The 15,860-nt window shown below is 43.3% G+C and overlaps 1 protein-coding gene across 2 annotated transcripts in view; it reads right to left on the bottom strand.

Annotated features, from left to right (window-relative positions):
- PHRF1 (PHD and ring finger domains 1) overlaps window positions 1-15,860 on the bottom strand; it is a 46,985-nt gene that overhangs the window by 3,160 nt on the left and 27,965 nt on the right. The window contains exons 13-17 of one of the 2 annotated variants that reach the window (XM_050952777.1): window positions 9,767-9,921; window positions 5,291-8,098; window positions 3,819-3,970; window positions 3,008-3,268; window positions 1,147-1,275 (exon numbers count right to left, since the gene is read on the bottom strand). In XM_050952777.1, coding sequence (XP_050808734.1) covers window positions 1,147-1,275; window positions 3,008-3,268; window positions 3,819-3,970; window positions 5,291-8,098; window positions 9,767-9,921 — 3,505 coding nt within the window. The remainder of the gene's footprint in view (window positions 1-1,146; window positions 1,276-3,007; window positions 3,269-3,818; window positions 3,971-5,290; window positions 8,099-9,766; window positions 9,922-15,860) is intronic. The other variant, XM_050952778.1, reaches the window with a different exon arrangement.

The following is a 15,860-nucleotide window of genomic DNA, read 5'->3' as shown; positions in this document are numbered from 1 at the left end:
CCAACCCCAACTCTTGTTCTCCACCCCTCCATTTCCCTCATTAGCTCCAAGTTCTAGTCTCCTTCCCGCTGGTTTCAAAACTGTCTCCTTGCCCAACCAGTCTCAGCCTACCCTCCCCAGCAGCTCCCAATCTCAGACTCTTCCTAGCCTGTGCCAGTTTTTCTCCCCCAACCATTCCCTCCCAGTCTCAGACTCCAAGCCTGAATCTAACCTTGCTCTCCCCCAGTCCAGTTTTTATTCGCTCTGTATTTGAATCAGACGCTTCCTCCAAGTTACATAGATGCCAGCAGGGAGGAGTCACTGAGAGTGCAGAAGAGACAGGCTCCCTGCTCTCACTGCCAATGCCCTGCCCACCCCAGAGCAGTTGGGAGCAACCATTTCAAGGAAAGTCTGACTTTGCCCCTGGAGCACTGGGCTGGAGGGAGCATGCTCAGCCACTCCGTGGGGATGGTGCATGTGCAGCCTGGTCAGCACTAAGAGAGGCTGAGAGAGGCTCAAAGTAGCTCAGTGAAGTTAGATTCTTTTTCCATTTTAGAAGCTAAAACGAAAGTCGTCCAAGTATGCATGAACTGCGATTTTTCAAAGGCTTACAACTTGGGCAGATTTTCAGGGGGATGGCAAAAGGCACATCCTTGATGCAAAGGCGACCTCCTGCCAAATTTCAAGTCCTTGCTCCAAAGCTTGGGGACATGAGCTGTTCCAAGAAAAGATTACAGAATTTAGCAGGAGAAAAACCAACATATACTTCCCTAACTCATTCTTGGAAACGAGACTCTCTTGGCTGAAATTTTCCAAAGAAAATTCAGCCTGAGGCAGACTCCCAACATGGAAAATCTCAGCCCAACTAGTTAAAGCTTGGCAAAGTTATTCGGACTCGAAAAACAGGGTATTAAAATAGGAAGTGTCATAGAACTTTAATAATAGGTGATTCTATCAGCCCTGCCTAAAACACCTAGTACTTATGTCAGAGCTTTGAAAGATCCTATGCAGAGTTCTAGAATCTGCCACTCTGTTACAGCATGCAGCTACAAGAGCTTATAAATGTAATCCAAACTTTGACACCTAACTGTCCGCAGTTCCCCTTCTGTTTTAAAAGTCAACGTTTCCTTTTTTTTTCTTTCTTTCTTTCTTTCTTTCTTTTTTTACCTTTTGTACGGCTTTTCGGAGAATATCTTTGTATTCCTCCTTGGTAATCTCCCTCTTCTGGTAAAAGGGCTTAATGGCAAGTTTCACTTCTTCCACAGCCCTCTCCTGCATGTGGAGTTTCTTCATATACTACAAAGCACAAATGAAGAATGAGTAACCCAAGATTATCTGTAAGCAGCCTCCTGAGTCCAGCCCTATTAAAAAAGTCAGCTGACAAAGTGAAGATTTATTTCAAGACTTAGAGTTACAAGTGAAGTGAAACCCACTTATAGTGAACTAGAATGGAAGTCACACGTCGTGCAAACTACAATTACTGCTCCAGTGAACCCCTGCTCAGTGCTAAATTACTCTGAGAAAAATGAGGGTTCTACTGTATTTTGACAGTCATTCCTCAATTCAATTGGTTTTTGTTTTGTTTTGTTTTGTTTTTTGGACTAACCTCCCCTAATCCAGCAGCCTTGAATGTGAAGCATCCATCCATTGATAAAAAAAAAAAAAAAAGTACCTAAAAGGCTCTGAGATTGTTTATGAAGGCAAATCGTAGCTGGGAAGAGAATACTTCAACTTCAAATAGCTCTAACATTACACAGAAAAGATGGGTAGTAGAGAGGTCTCCAAGATAAAGTATTACAAATCACATCAAAAGCAGCTTACAATTCTTCTGTTGTAACTGAATTCACACTACATAAAAATTGCGGCTCAGTCACGGATTTTCAGTGTTAGTAAGCCATTTTTTTAATGGACTCAGCAGTAAATATAGTAAAAGTGATTTTTAGGACTTGCACATCGGTGTTAATAACTATTACAGGCCCAAAGATAGATAGTGAATATAATCAAGAAACCCAACTCAGCATCAATGCAGTGGCAGTGGATATAATGCAGGTAGGACAAGTAGTAATGAACTTAATCTATAGCAAAGGAAATTAGGTTATGTTAGATAGCAGGAAAAAGTTTCTAATAATAAGGATAACTAAGTACTAAAATATGTTACTGAAGGAGGCTGTGGAATTTATGTCATTGGAGGTTTTTAAGAACAAGTGAGAAACTACCTGTGAGGAATGGTCTAGGTATAATTTTGTCCTCCTCAGCAAAGGGGGATGGACTAGATAACTTCCTGAAGTCCACTCCAGCCCTACATTTCTATGATTCTCTAACTAAAGGATCTAGACTTCGGCTGTACCCAAATTATGTCCATTTCAAAACAGAAGAGAATGAATTCAGGTATTTATACAAGTTTGAATATTCTGGCTTTCAGGAATTTGGCATTTGGTAGTAGCTCAAGCATCCCAAATGTTTTAAATTGCACTCAAACTCCCTCACAGAGAAACTGATGCCGACAAATCAAAGCAAGAAACTGATGCAGTCCTAGTCAGTTTCACTGTGATGGGCAGGGGAGAGGGGTAGGTGGCTATGCAGAAAAGAGCCTCACCTCCTCTTTCTAAGAGCATTCAGCTACAGCAGAGGTCTGCTACTGTGGTCTAGCAGAAGCTGCAGAGTGAAACTAATTAGGGCAAAGACCGAGGAAGGGCTCTGACACAAAAAAGTTGTCACACAGAGGAAGACCCAGATAAACCAAAGACGAGCTTGGTCCAGTGTTCCACAGGTAGCACAGTGATCCGAAGCAAAGTTAGTCACTCTGTGGCAGTATGGACAGTGAAGTCACATAGCATGAAATAATATTTGTGATCCTAAAGCAAGTTAAACAAAACAGAACATCTCATTCATCTCTAATTTCTAATTATAGTGATAAGCCACGGAAGTGTTGCTCATGATTTATGACAACACACAAATGCCTCAGTGGGATTGGCACAGCCTGAGTACACAACTCTAGATATATGTTAATATCAGGGCTTTCACTCACTTCTTCATTTTTTGTTTTATCCAGAGGAGGTTTAGGTGCTTTGATTTTCTCTTCCACGTCTCCAACCGAAGCAGTCTGATTTCCTGGTTCAGAAGCCGTAGCCAGGCTGTCTGGCTCTGGAGTCAAACTCTGTCCTGCCACACAGCCAAGCAGAGGAAGACTCCCTTGCATTATGAACTGAACTGTGGGCTGACTGACTGGTGCATAGGGTGGCAGACTTGAGGGCAGAGGCGGTGTCAAAGGTATGTTTTGACTGTATACCTGTGAAATAGAGACACTCTTTGGCAAATGCTTCTTGATATCACAGTGCAGAAAAGCAGAGTTTAGGGAATTTAAAAGCAGCTTTTACCTACTGAAACAGAGAAGTGACTTACTGCTAAACATTTCTTTAAGTCAAAAGGGCTGGCGTTTCCATGCCACAGCAAGACTTCTGTGCTCCAGCAGCCAGCACTACTCCTACTCAACTTCTCACAGGGTGGGCAGTATAGATGGACAAGCATAAATAGTATGAACCGTGGCCAGAAAGCTGGGTTTTACAGCAAGACAATTTGTTCCCCAAAAGCAAGACTTAGGGGGTGCAAATAAATGCTGGAAAGCAGAAGTTATAGGTATATTGCAAAGTAAAGGAATGAACTTTGATTTTTAAATATAAGTGTGAGGACGGATTGAAGGAATAAGCAGTTACTGGATTGCTGAAGCGCATGGGCTGTATGGAATGTACTACACGCAGAGGAAGGGGCGGGGCACAACGAGGTCACGGATGAGGTGGAATGGCCTTCCATGACACTTCGCTTCTGGAGTGGGAACCAACCTGAGAAGAATCTAGATCAGGAAACATAGGCTCAGGAATCATATAATTGGTTGGAGGAGGCTCATTTAACTGCACCTGATTTAATGTTTGGCTCAAGTCCTCTGCTTTCCAGGCCCCTTCCTTTGCTCTCTGAAGTTTGTAAAACGGCACCCCTAAAATTCCCAAGAAAAAAAGCATTTAAGAACAGTGATAAACCCAATACATCACAAGTACAAAGTGAGCTGTAAGAAAAGCAAAAATCTAGCAATGTGACTGGCTAAGAAAGAATTCTGTGCAGTGACCAATTTTATATTTCACAAATTCTGCTAAGTGAGGATTTTCAGATGCAAAAAGAAAATCTGATTACACACACTAGCCCACATTTTCAAAAGTAACTAGCAATTTTGGGTGACCAGCTTGAAACACCTGAATTTTAGAGGCTGCTCATCACTTCTTGAAAATCATGCCCCATTAAGATGTTTGTGATGCAGTTCTCCTCTGTAAGAGGTTTAACAGCCTCACAGGGACGGCCCTATGTTCACATTGTCTCAATGATTTCCATATCACATGTGCTAAGTGAAAAGATGGATTTTTCTCCTAGTCTTGCAAACTCAACCTGGGCTCCGAGTCCAGCTGGATTCCTTCCATCACAATCATACCCAGCACCGAGGCTTCGCAGGACAAAGAAGGTCTGTGGCTACACCTGAACAATCTCAGTGCCTTTCAATTATGAGCCAAGAGACACTTGTGCAAGCTTATTGTTTTACTGGGTTTGAACAAGTATAACTGATTGGAACTTGTCAAATAATGCAGTTGATGCACAAGGAGGAACAAAATCCAGTTACATCTATCTTAGCTGTGTTAGATCTGCAGGGCTAACAAGAGTGAAGAGCTGGTCACTTTAGACCATGAGAGACCTGGTCTGCACCTAAAAATTAGATTGACCCAGCTACATCACACAGGGCTGTGAAAAATTTCACACCCTGTGTGATGTAATTAATCTAACCCTACCCCACACCTCCCAAGTAGATGCAGCCAGGCTGATGGAAGAATTTTTCTGACTACCTAGCTACTGCCTCTCAAGAGGGTAGGTTTACTACAGCAATGGAAAAATCCCTTCTATAGCTGCAGCAACTATCTATGCCGTGTAGTTGCAGCTGTGCAGCTTGTAGGGTAGACACATACAGTTATGACAATGACTTTTCTTCAGAGTTTCACTTCAGAAGTGAAAGACAGCTTTCTATTTCACTGACAGTCCCTTACAGACAACATACTCAGTGCATTACGATTATGGATATGATTTTGTCACAGTAAAATTACACAAAATTCACAGAGAAGTCATAGTAAAAATGTACAAAATCATGGTATGGTCATGGTGGGGCTGAAGCCCGAGCTGAAGCAGTCAAAGAGATCTGCTGAAGTCACGGAATCTGTGATCAAATTATATCCTTAGTTATGACTTTTTATTTTTGGGCAAAAACAAACAAACTTACTTGGTGTTTTTTCAGCAGATAATGCATCACTTTCTTCCTCTTGCAAATTCCATGTAACCCTTTTCACAAGTGTTTTAGCTTTCAACACAGGACCCTGAGGTACTGCCTCCGGCTCAGGCTTATTTACATCATTGGCTTTTTTATCTAATACAGGGCACTCATCATTAGCATCTTTCACACACACTGCAACTTGATTTTCAGATAAGCTTTGGGTTGGTGTTGCCTCACTTTCATCCTGCACAATAACTTCCTTCTCTTGAGGTGATTCTATTAGAGATGGACACTCTTCAACATCTGCTATTTTAGTTGCCGTCTCCTCCAGGTTTGCACTATTGTGGCTACTAACCACAGCTGAATCAGTCCCATCTATTAATTCCTTCTCAAGGGAAGCATCTATACTGTCATGTGAAGCAAGAAAACTTGTGTTCTCTGGCAGCGGGAGGGCAGCTTCATCTGTAAATTCCTCAGAGATCTGCTCCATCTCTGCACTTTCTTGAGCATTTTCATGTTGTATAGCAGTCTCTCTCAGAGTCTCCTTTTCAGGTATGATGGCTGATTGGAGGTTTAAGGAAACTTCTTCTGGCACTGGCTCTTCCAGCTCTTGTTTCAAAGAATGACAATGTACAAAAACACTGGATACATTCTCATCTGATGATCTCTGATCCTTCTCTGGAGGAGAAAGCGAAGACCCCTCTTTTGGCTTGTGCTTTCTTTCCTTGGAGCGTGATCTAGATCGTGGCCTTTTCCCCCTAGATTTAGTGCTTTTGTGCTCCTTGGACCTCGATACAGAGGGTGACCTAGATCTCCATTTTCTCCTTTCCCGTGACCTGGATCTTGATCTCTTTCTCTCCCTTGGCCTTGAGCTACCATCTTTTTTATCATATCTCTCATAGCTTTTGTCTCTCCTGTGCTTCCGCCTTTTAGTTCTCTCAGTGCTATTTGATCGGGAACGCTCTCTTCCTCTTGACCAAGAGCCAGATCGCCTTTTCTTTTTTCGGCTTTCATAAAACTCAAAAGAAGAACTGTCAGGACTCCCTGAGCGTGACCTGGATTTCTTTCTGTCCCTGGACCAGGAACCTTTTGCTTTTTTGTCTTTCGTTTTATCCTTTGCTTTCTTTTTTTTCGATCGTTCATGACTACTGGAACGATCACTAGATGACCTCCTGTTCTTGGATTTCAATTTGTGCATTTTGCTGTAGTCCTCTTCAGCTGACCAAGAGGCGGACCTGGAGCTTCTTTCCTTCGAGCGTGTTCTCGACCTGGACCTTGATGGGATTCTCTTATGTTCTTTGAGGACTGCCTTTTTTCTTTTCAATTTTTTCCGGCTTCGGGAGCTGGAGTTTGACCGGGATCGGGAACGTGACTCTCTCTCCATTTGTTCTCTTTTATGGATTTTTTGCTGCCCATCATTACTAGAGTGGCTATCTGACTCCAGCTTCACATTAGCTCTAGCTAGGTCTTCTGCATCAAAGAACACTCTAGGACTTTCTCTACTTTCTTCTTCTAAATACTCCAGGTTAGAAGTTCGTTTGACTGCAGATGAAGTACAGGGCCTGCTTTGAGATTCTTCCTCATCCATTTTCTCTTGTTCAGTATCGGAGATCTGTTCCACAATCCTCCCCTCTATTGTCACATCATCATGAGACTCTGTGTTACTTGATGGAACATCAGATGATTCAGCACCCGATCCAAAGATATTTTCTAACGTGTAAGGGGTAAAACGACGCACAGTTTGAAATGTTTGAATTCTGGGACTTTCAATCGAAATGGTTCTGGTGATGTTTGTTAGCGGCACTCCTGAGACAAGCCTTTCAGGACTGCTGTTTGTTGAACTTGAATCTGAGCCTGTTGGATCAAAGGGATCGTATAATATTTCGCTTTTGATCTGCTTTGGTTTTTTAATTGAGAAGAGAGGGGAAGGATTCTCTTTCTGTTGCACTTTGTTGTCTACAGGGCGGAAGGTATTACAAAACCCAGGATTAGACAGTCTGCTGGAATGCCCTGCATTTCCAGGGATATTAATCTTAAAGCTCTCAAAAGAAGAGCTTACACCTTTACTCCTTGATGACCCCAACAATGTTGTACTTCCATAGACACTTGAATTTGTGGAAAAAGAGCCTCCACTTGTGTGTGTCTGTTGTTGAGATTCCTTGGTATTTGACTTGTTGCTTTCCATCTTGCTCCCTTTTCCTGACTGATTAGTGCTCCCTTTGCCAGTCAGCTGCGTTATACAGGAATTGGGGATGTCACAGCTTTGGTTCTCTGAAGGTTCTGATTCTGAATGCCTGCTGACGATTTCCTTTTTAATCTTTGGTATCCTGGGAAGCTCAGAGATATCAATCCTCTTGGGAGCTGCTGGTTTTAGCAGCTGTCTCACAGCTACACTTTTTGAACTCAAATTAGAGTTACTGTTGAAGGGTTTCAAAGATGTGGAGCGAGAGGGCACTGCATGTTTAGAATCCCCATTAAATCTAGGCATTTCATCTGATTTTAGACCAGGTCTGCTCGGATTTGCCACACTGAGAGTCTGAACAGATCTAGGAGTCATTGAATATTCTAATCTAACAGCTGCTCTTCCAGTGGTCTGTGTGGGGTTCACTGCCTTCTTGAACCTGCTTAATGAGGATGATGTTGAAAATAAGCTTGATGAGGTGGGTCTGGTGTGAGGATTCAGCCCCAATGAAACTGAAGGTTCTGCACTGGAGCTGCTTGCTGTGGTCCCTGAGTGCAATGTACTTGGTTGAAGATTTTCTCCTGATCCATCTTCCACTCTCAAGTCACTAAGTGAGTTTCTCTGCAGTGACGGAACTAAAACATACAAAAGAAAAAGAATCTTTTCAACATTTACTCTTTTTACTCCAAAATTAAAGGAGCATTAACTCTGTACCAGTCTTAATCTTCCATTTTTGCCTGTGGAAGCATCCTTGGCAACAGCAAGCCACCACGCCCGGTACCATTTTAGTAAATGCTCAAGGCTTATGTTGGACAATGGTGTCTTTATGGCAACCAAATATCACTAGTAGAGTAGCAAGTGCACTTGGAAACACCAAAGTGCCATATAATAAGACTGCTTCTAATCTTTTAGCTAGAGACTGATTAACATACGTGGACAGTGATATGTGGAGAATTAAAGGATAATTAGTTTTAAGAATTATGTTTAAGATTTCAATATGAACAGATATTTTCCAAGATAAGAATGATTAAGTCAGGAGAGTGAATGTACCTGAATATATGAATACAGCACCTACTATACCAAGTATTTAATTTAATTTTTTTGCCCAGCTCCTCATCGCTGTACTTTGAGCTGTCTGTTCATAACATTCACCATGTATTTCACAAATAAGAAGGCAGTAAGCATGTGAAATTTCAGGAAAATTGGGTTTTAAGGTCTCTTTGCTTCATCCAATTCACTGAGAGTTGTGGCAAATGACAAAACAGCTACAGCGAAGTACTTACATATAGGGCCCTACCAAATTCACGGTCATGAAAAACATGTCACGGACTGTGAAATATGGCCTTGTGTGTGCTTTTATCCCATACTATATAGATTTCACATGAGGAGACCAGTATTTCTCAAATTGGAAGTTCTGACCCAAACAGGAATTGTAGGGGCGGAAGGGGTTTGCAAGGTTATTTTAGAGGAGTCACAGTAGTGTCATCCTTATGTCTGCACTGCCTTCAGAGCTGGGCAGCCAGAGAGCAGTGGCTGTTGGCTGGGTATCCAGTTTTGAAGGCAGCGCCCTGCCAGCAGCAGCACAGAAGTAAGGCTGGTAATACCATACCATGCCACCCATATTCCTGTGCTGCTGCCCTCAGAGCTAGACGGCCAGAGAGTGGCAGCTGCTTACTGAGGGCCCAGCTCTGCAGGCAGCCGTGCATGAGTAAGGGACAATACTGTACCATACCATCGTTACTTCTTGGCTGCTGCTTGCAGCGGCTCTGCCTTCAGAGTTGGACTCCCAGCCAGCAGCCACCGCTCTCCAGCAATGAAGGTAGCACCACAATCAACAGCAGCACAGAAGTAAGGGTAGCAGTACCATAACACCCCCTACAACCTTGCGATACCTCCCTTCCTCCCCCCCAAACACACACACACACACCGCTCCTTTTTGGGTCAGGAGTCTTACAATTACAACACTATGAAATTTCAGATTTAAATAGCTGAAATCATGACTATTAAATTCCTATGACCATGAAATCGAGCAAAATAGACTGTGAATTTGGTAGGGCCCTGCTTATACAGGTGACAACCACCACCTCCCATTAAACCAGTTATTCCAATGACCTTATCACTATGCAATTAAAATAGAAGCATGGATATATATGTCAAAAACTCTAATCAGTACCTACCGCTCTGATCCCATAAACATTTATTTATATACTCAAAGTTAAGCACATAAGTAGTGTTTGCAGGACAGAGACCCATATGACTAAATATCAAACAGTTAATTAAGAACTGAGAAGCCAAACCCTCACCTGCCCTCTTTGCTGTTAGTGAACCATCTCTGTTGATGACCACATCAGACCCACTCATCATGAGGAGGCTCTGTCCAGACAGAATACTTCCCAACAGGTCAGGCGCAGGGGGAGCTTCGGTTTCTTGATCAGGAATCAAGACAGGCACACTTCTCCTGCATGTTACAGAAGGGTTACATTTTTCTTCCCTTTACAGTGCTCTCAGACTATACAAATGGATTATATTACAATGAAACTAAGATCAGCTCTCAGGGGCATGCAAAAGACTGGTGTGCTCAGCCAGTACAGTTCCCTTTATAAGAGTGAGCGTCACAAAAGGCATTCAGCTTCTGCCTCCCTCTGCTGAGAGGTGTTCAAAATACCTACTCTCTGGACTGGTGCCATATAATGGCAAAGTGAGTGGTTATATCAGACACCTGCATGAGATCAGAATTAAGGCCAAATGCCTTCAGCCACCACAGTGGACACCTGAAATAACAATACTTGGGAGTGTCACTCAGTTGTTTGACAAGCTACACATTTTTTAATAACCATAATGTGTCGTTCAGAAGTTTACTATAAGCATATCTCCCATCATAGCTGGTCTGGTCTATCTCGACCTTTCCTCCCCATTCCAGCAGTACTACCAGTTTACTTCTCAGCAGACCTAAAATTACTATCTCAAAGAATTTACTTAAGTTACCTTAGTGGTTTATGGGCACCTATTGTAAAGGAACCGGAGTGCATGATAAATTAAATCCAAGAGTCATATTAATGGGCTCAACTATAGACAATACTAGGCCCTCTCCCTGCATTACCTAACCATTAGGGAAATTACTTACCTATACTTTGTCTCCTCTGGAGACATCATTTTACTGGATGCCTACACTCTTGGGTCTTGTTTCTAAAACTTCCATAACTCTCAAGTATTATTGGCTCACTGAGGCATCCGTAGGCATATCTGAAGGACAGACCAAGTGCCAATGCCTCAGTGCCTTTTGGGGCACTCTACATCAGTTCATGATGAGCACAAAGCAAACAACAGTCCAACCTTTAAAGTATTATTTATGCCAGAAGTATATGCCTATATGACAGAACTACCACACAGTACAAAAATGTTTGCCTCCCAGCTCTGATGGCAAGATGAGCAGTAATCCAGTCAAGTGATGTCTTCTGATAATAAGAAACGTAGGGTAGTGGTGGTTGGAGACACTCTGCTGAGGGGGACGGAGACACGCATCTGTTGCCCTGACCGTTCATCCCGGGAGATATGCTGCCTGCCAGGGGCCCGTATCCGAGATGTTACAGAGGCATTGTCGAGGATTATCCGGCCTTCTGACTACTACCCCATGCTACTCATCCATGTGGGCACAAATGATACTGTGAGGTGTGACACTGAGCAGATCAAGAGTGACTACAGGGCTCTGGGAGTACGGGTTAAGGATTTTGGAGCACAGGTGGTATTCTCTTCGATTCTTCCTGTTGAAGGTAGGGGCCTGGGCAGAGACAGATGCATCGTGGAGGTGAATGCCTGGCTGCAAAGATGGTGTCGCCAGGAGGGCTTTGGCTTCCTCGACCACGGGATGCTATTTGAGGAAGGACTGCTAGGCGGAGATGGCGTTCAACTTTCGAGGAGGGGAAACGCCTTATTTGCGCACAGACTGGCTAGCCTAGTAAGGAGGGCTTTAAACTAGGTTCGACGGGGACAGGTGAGCAAACCCCACAGGTAAGTGGGGAACAAGACCTGGGAGATGGGTCGGACACAGGAGGGAGAGTGGGCTATAATGGCAGAGAGGAAGGAGGGTCAGGGCAAAACTGGGAGGCAGGATCAAACCAGTATCTTAGATGCCTATATACAAATGCAAGAAGTATGGGTAATAAGCAGGAAGAACTGGAAGTGCTAATAAATAAATGCAACTACGAGATTGTTGGCATTACTGAAACTTGGTGGGATAATACACACGACTGGAATGTTGGTGTGGATGGGTATAGTTCGCTCAGGAAGGATAGACAGGGAAAAAAGGGAGGAGGTGTTGCCTTATATATTAAAAACGTACACACTTGGACTGAGGTGGAGATGGACATAGGAGATGGAAGTGTTGAGAGTCTCTGGGTTAGGCTAAAAGGGGTAAAAAACACAGGTGATGTCGTGCTGGGAGTCTACTACAGGCCACCTAATCAGGTGGAAGAGGTGGATGAGGCTTTTTCCAAACAACTAACAAAATCATCGAAAGCCCAAGATTTGGTGGTGATGGGGGACTTCAACTATCCAGATATATGTTGGGAAAATAACACCGTGGGGCACAGACTATCCAATAAGTTCCTGGACTGCATTGCAGACAACTTTTTATTTCAGAAAGTTGAAAAAGCTACTAGGGGGGAAGCTGTTCTAGACTTGATTTTAACAAATAGGGAGGAACTCGTTGAGAATTTGAAAGTAGAAGGAAGCTTGGGTGAAAGTGATCATGAAATCATAGAGTTTGCAATTCTAAGGAAGGGTAGAAGGGAGTACAGCAAAATAGAGACAATGGATTTCAGGAAGGCGGATTTTGGTAAGCTCTGGGAGCTGATAGGTAAGGTCCCATGGGAATCGAGACTGAGGGGAAAAACAACTGAGGAGAGTTGGCAGTTTTTCAAAAGGGACGCTATTAAGGGCCCAAAAGCAAGCTATTCCGATGGTTAGGAAAGATAGAAAATGTGGCAAAAGACCACCATGGCTTAACCACGAGATCTTGCGTGACCTACAAAATAAAAAGGCGTCATATAAAAAATGGAAACTAGGTCAGATTACAAAGGATGAATATAGGCAAATAACGCAGGAATGCAGAGGCAAGATTAGAAAGGTAAAGGCACAAAATGAGCTCAAACTAGCTATGGGAATAAAGGGAAACAAGAAGACTTTTTATCAATACATTAGAAGCAAGAGGAAGACCAAGGACAGGGTAGGCCCACTGCTCAGTGAGGAGGGGGAAACAGTAACAGGAGACTTGGAAATGGCAGAGATGCTTAATGACTTCTTTGTTTCGGTCTTCACTGAGAAGTCTGAAGGAATGTCTAATATAGTGAATGCTTATGGGAAGAGGGTAGGTTTAGAAGATAAAATAAAAAAAGAGCAAGTAAAAAATCACTTAGAAAAGTTAGATGCCTGCAAGTAACCAGGGCCTGATGAAATGCATCCTAGAATACTCAAGGAGTTAATAGAGGAGGTATCTGAGCCTCTAGCTATTATCTTTGGGAAATCATGGGAGACGGGGGAGATTCCAGAAGACTGGAAAAGGGCAAATATAGTGCCCATCTATAAAAAGGGAAATATAAACAACCCAGGCAACTACTGACCAGTTAGTTTAACTTCTGTGCCAGGGAAGATAATGGAGCAAGTAATTAAAGAAATCATCTGCAAACACTTGGAAGGTGGTAAGGTGATAGGGAATAGCCAGCATGGATTTGTAAAGAACAAATCGTGTCAAACTAATCTGATAGCATTCTTTGATAGGATAATGAGCCTTGTGGATAAGGGAGAAGCGGTGGATGTGATATACCTAGACTTTAGTGAGGCATTTGGTACGGTCTCGCATGATATTCTTATAGATAAACTAAGAAAGTACAATTTAGATGGGGCTACTATAAGGTGGGTGCATAACTGGCTGGATAACCGTACTCAGAGAGTAGTTGTTAATGGCTCCCAATCCTGCTGGAAAGGTATAACAAGTGGGGTTCCGCAGGGGTCTGTTTTGGGACCGGCTCTGTTCAATATCTTCATCATCAACGATTTAGATGTTGGCATAGAAAGTACGCTTATTAAGTTTGCAGACGATACCAAACTGGGAGGGATTGCAACTGCTTTGGAGGACAGGGTCAAAATTCAAAACGATCTGGACAAATTGGAGAAATGGTCTGAGGTAAACAGGATGAAGTTCAATAAAGATAAATGCAAAGTGCTCCATTTAAGAGGGAACAATCAGTTTCACACATACAGAATGGGAAGAGACTGTCTAGGAAGGAGTATGGCAGAAAGAGATCTAGGGGTCATAGTGGACCACAAGCTTAATATGAGTCAACAGTGTGATACTGTTGCAAAAAAAGCAAACGTGATTCTGGGATGCATTAACAGGTGTGTTGTAAACAAGACACGAGAAGTCATTCTTCCGCTTTACTCTGCGCTGGTTAGGCCTCAACTGGAGTATTGTGTTCAGTTCTGGGCACCACATTTCAAGAAAGATGTGGAGAAATTGGAGAGGGTCCAGAGAAGAGCAACAAGAATGATTAAAGGTCTTGAGAACATGACCTATGAAGGAAGGCTGAAGGAATTGGGTTTGTTTAGTTTGGAAAAGAGAAGACTGAGATGGGACATGATAGCAGTTTTCAGGTATCTAAAAGGGTGTCATCAGGAGGAGGGAGAAAACTTGTTCACCTTAGCCTCCAATGATAGAACAAGAAGCAATGGGCTTAAACTGCAGCAAGGGAGATTTAGGTTGGACATTAGGAAAAAGTTCCTAACTGTCAGGGTAGTTAAACACTGGAGTAGATTGCCTAGGGAAGTTGTGGAATCTCCATCTCTGGAGATATTTAAGAGTAGGTTAGATAAATGTCCATCCGGGATGGTCTAGACAGTATTTGGTCCTGCCATGAGGGCAGGGGACTGGAGTTGATGACCTCTCGAGGTCCCTTCCAGTCCTAGAGTCTATGAGTCTATGAGATGCTGAATTACAGGTAAATAATTCTGCCTTCTGAACAAGAAGCTATCCTCAAAGCCATCCCACAGGATCACTGAGACTTCCCATAACCTCCTCCTCCTCCAAACGAGAAGTGGGAAAGTGGAGAAAAATACCAAATAGCCAAGAGGCACAACCACATTATTCAAGCAAGATAAACTAAAGACAGGCAGCCACGTAAACCCATCACACCACCAGGGCAGTGAGATGACAACCTGCAGCTCCCTAATTTGTCCCCGGACTCCCTACACCCCATCCTCTCCCCCCGCCACCAACACACTGGAATCCTGAAGCTCTCACTGCATTTCCTTCAGCCAACTCCTCCATTCAACTGCAACAGAATGTCCCAGCTCCAGCATTCCATCCCTGTTTAGTTTATTAAAGGGATATTGTCCCAAATATTCTGCTGCTTATTTGAACAGAGGAAAGCTGAATCATTGACTGCCCAGTACATATAAGCAGAGGTTGAAAGTGAACACTCATTCCTCAGTCTCCTAAATTCTACCAAATGGCAGAGGAAACAGATTAGTCACCCAAATCATCTGCTAGTTTACTGATCTCCTCCTCAGGTTATATGCAGCTTGCTGCACCACATTGTGTAGAACCAGTTATGTGCCCACTCTTCTGAAGTGCTATATGAGGATCCTTTTTTGTGGTGCACACCACTTCTTAGACACAAGTTTTAACTGAAAGAGACTGCAGGGTTGCTCAGTGCTCCCAGACATATGTTTAAAGTGCAACATTTAAAGTAAAAAATGGCCAGACCATGTCAGAACAAGAAGGGATAACTTCCGAATTTGAAATTTCAATATGTTAGTTAGATCTACTGAATGAAGAGCAAGCAAGGATGATATAAAAATGAGACAGAGTGAATCACGAGGAAAAACAGCCAAAGAAAGCATTGTTGAGTTCAAAGCACAAGGCTAAGTGCCTTAAAAAAAACAAAAACAACACAACAACAACTGCAAGTGTCTCAACGTAACTACATTAATTGAACTGTTATTAGTGTAAACTGTGTTATGGTTAAGGCTATGTTTTAGTCACGTATTTTTAGTAAAAGTCATAGACAGGTCACAGGCAATAAACAAAAATTCTTGGCCCGTGATGACCTGTCCATGACTTTTACTATATGTCTCTGACTAAAATGGGGGGTGCGGGCAGCTCAGGAGGGCGGCCCTGGGGGCCTGGCAGGTGCTGGGTGGGCATGATAGGGGGATGCAGCAGCTGCTGGGGGGCATGCCGGGTGCTCTTGGGGGGGAGGGTTATGGCCCAGGGGGTGCCCTCAGGTGCATGTGGGGGCAAAGGGTTGGTGGGGCTGGGGTAAGCTCCTTACCCAGCTCCTGGGAAGCAACCCCAGCTCCTAGCTCCATGTGCTGCCTCCGCTCCACACCAAGCCCCAGGTC

The sequence above is a fragment of the Gopherus flavomarginatus genome, chromosome 5 (genome assembly GCF_025201925.1).
Source record: "Gopherus flavomarginatus isolate rGopFla2 chromosome 5, rGopFla2.mat.asm, whole genome shotgun sequence".
In the NCBI taxonomy this organism is placed as follows: Eukaryota; Metazoa; Chordata; order Testudines; family Testudinidae; genus Gopherus; species Gopherus flavomarginatus.
Note: the sequence above shows the minus strand (reverse complement) of the source record. Positions and strands in the feature narration are given on the sequence as shown.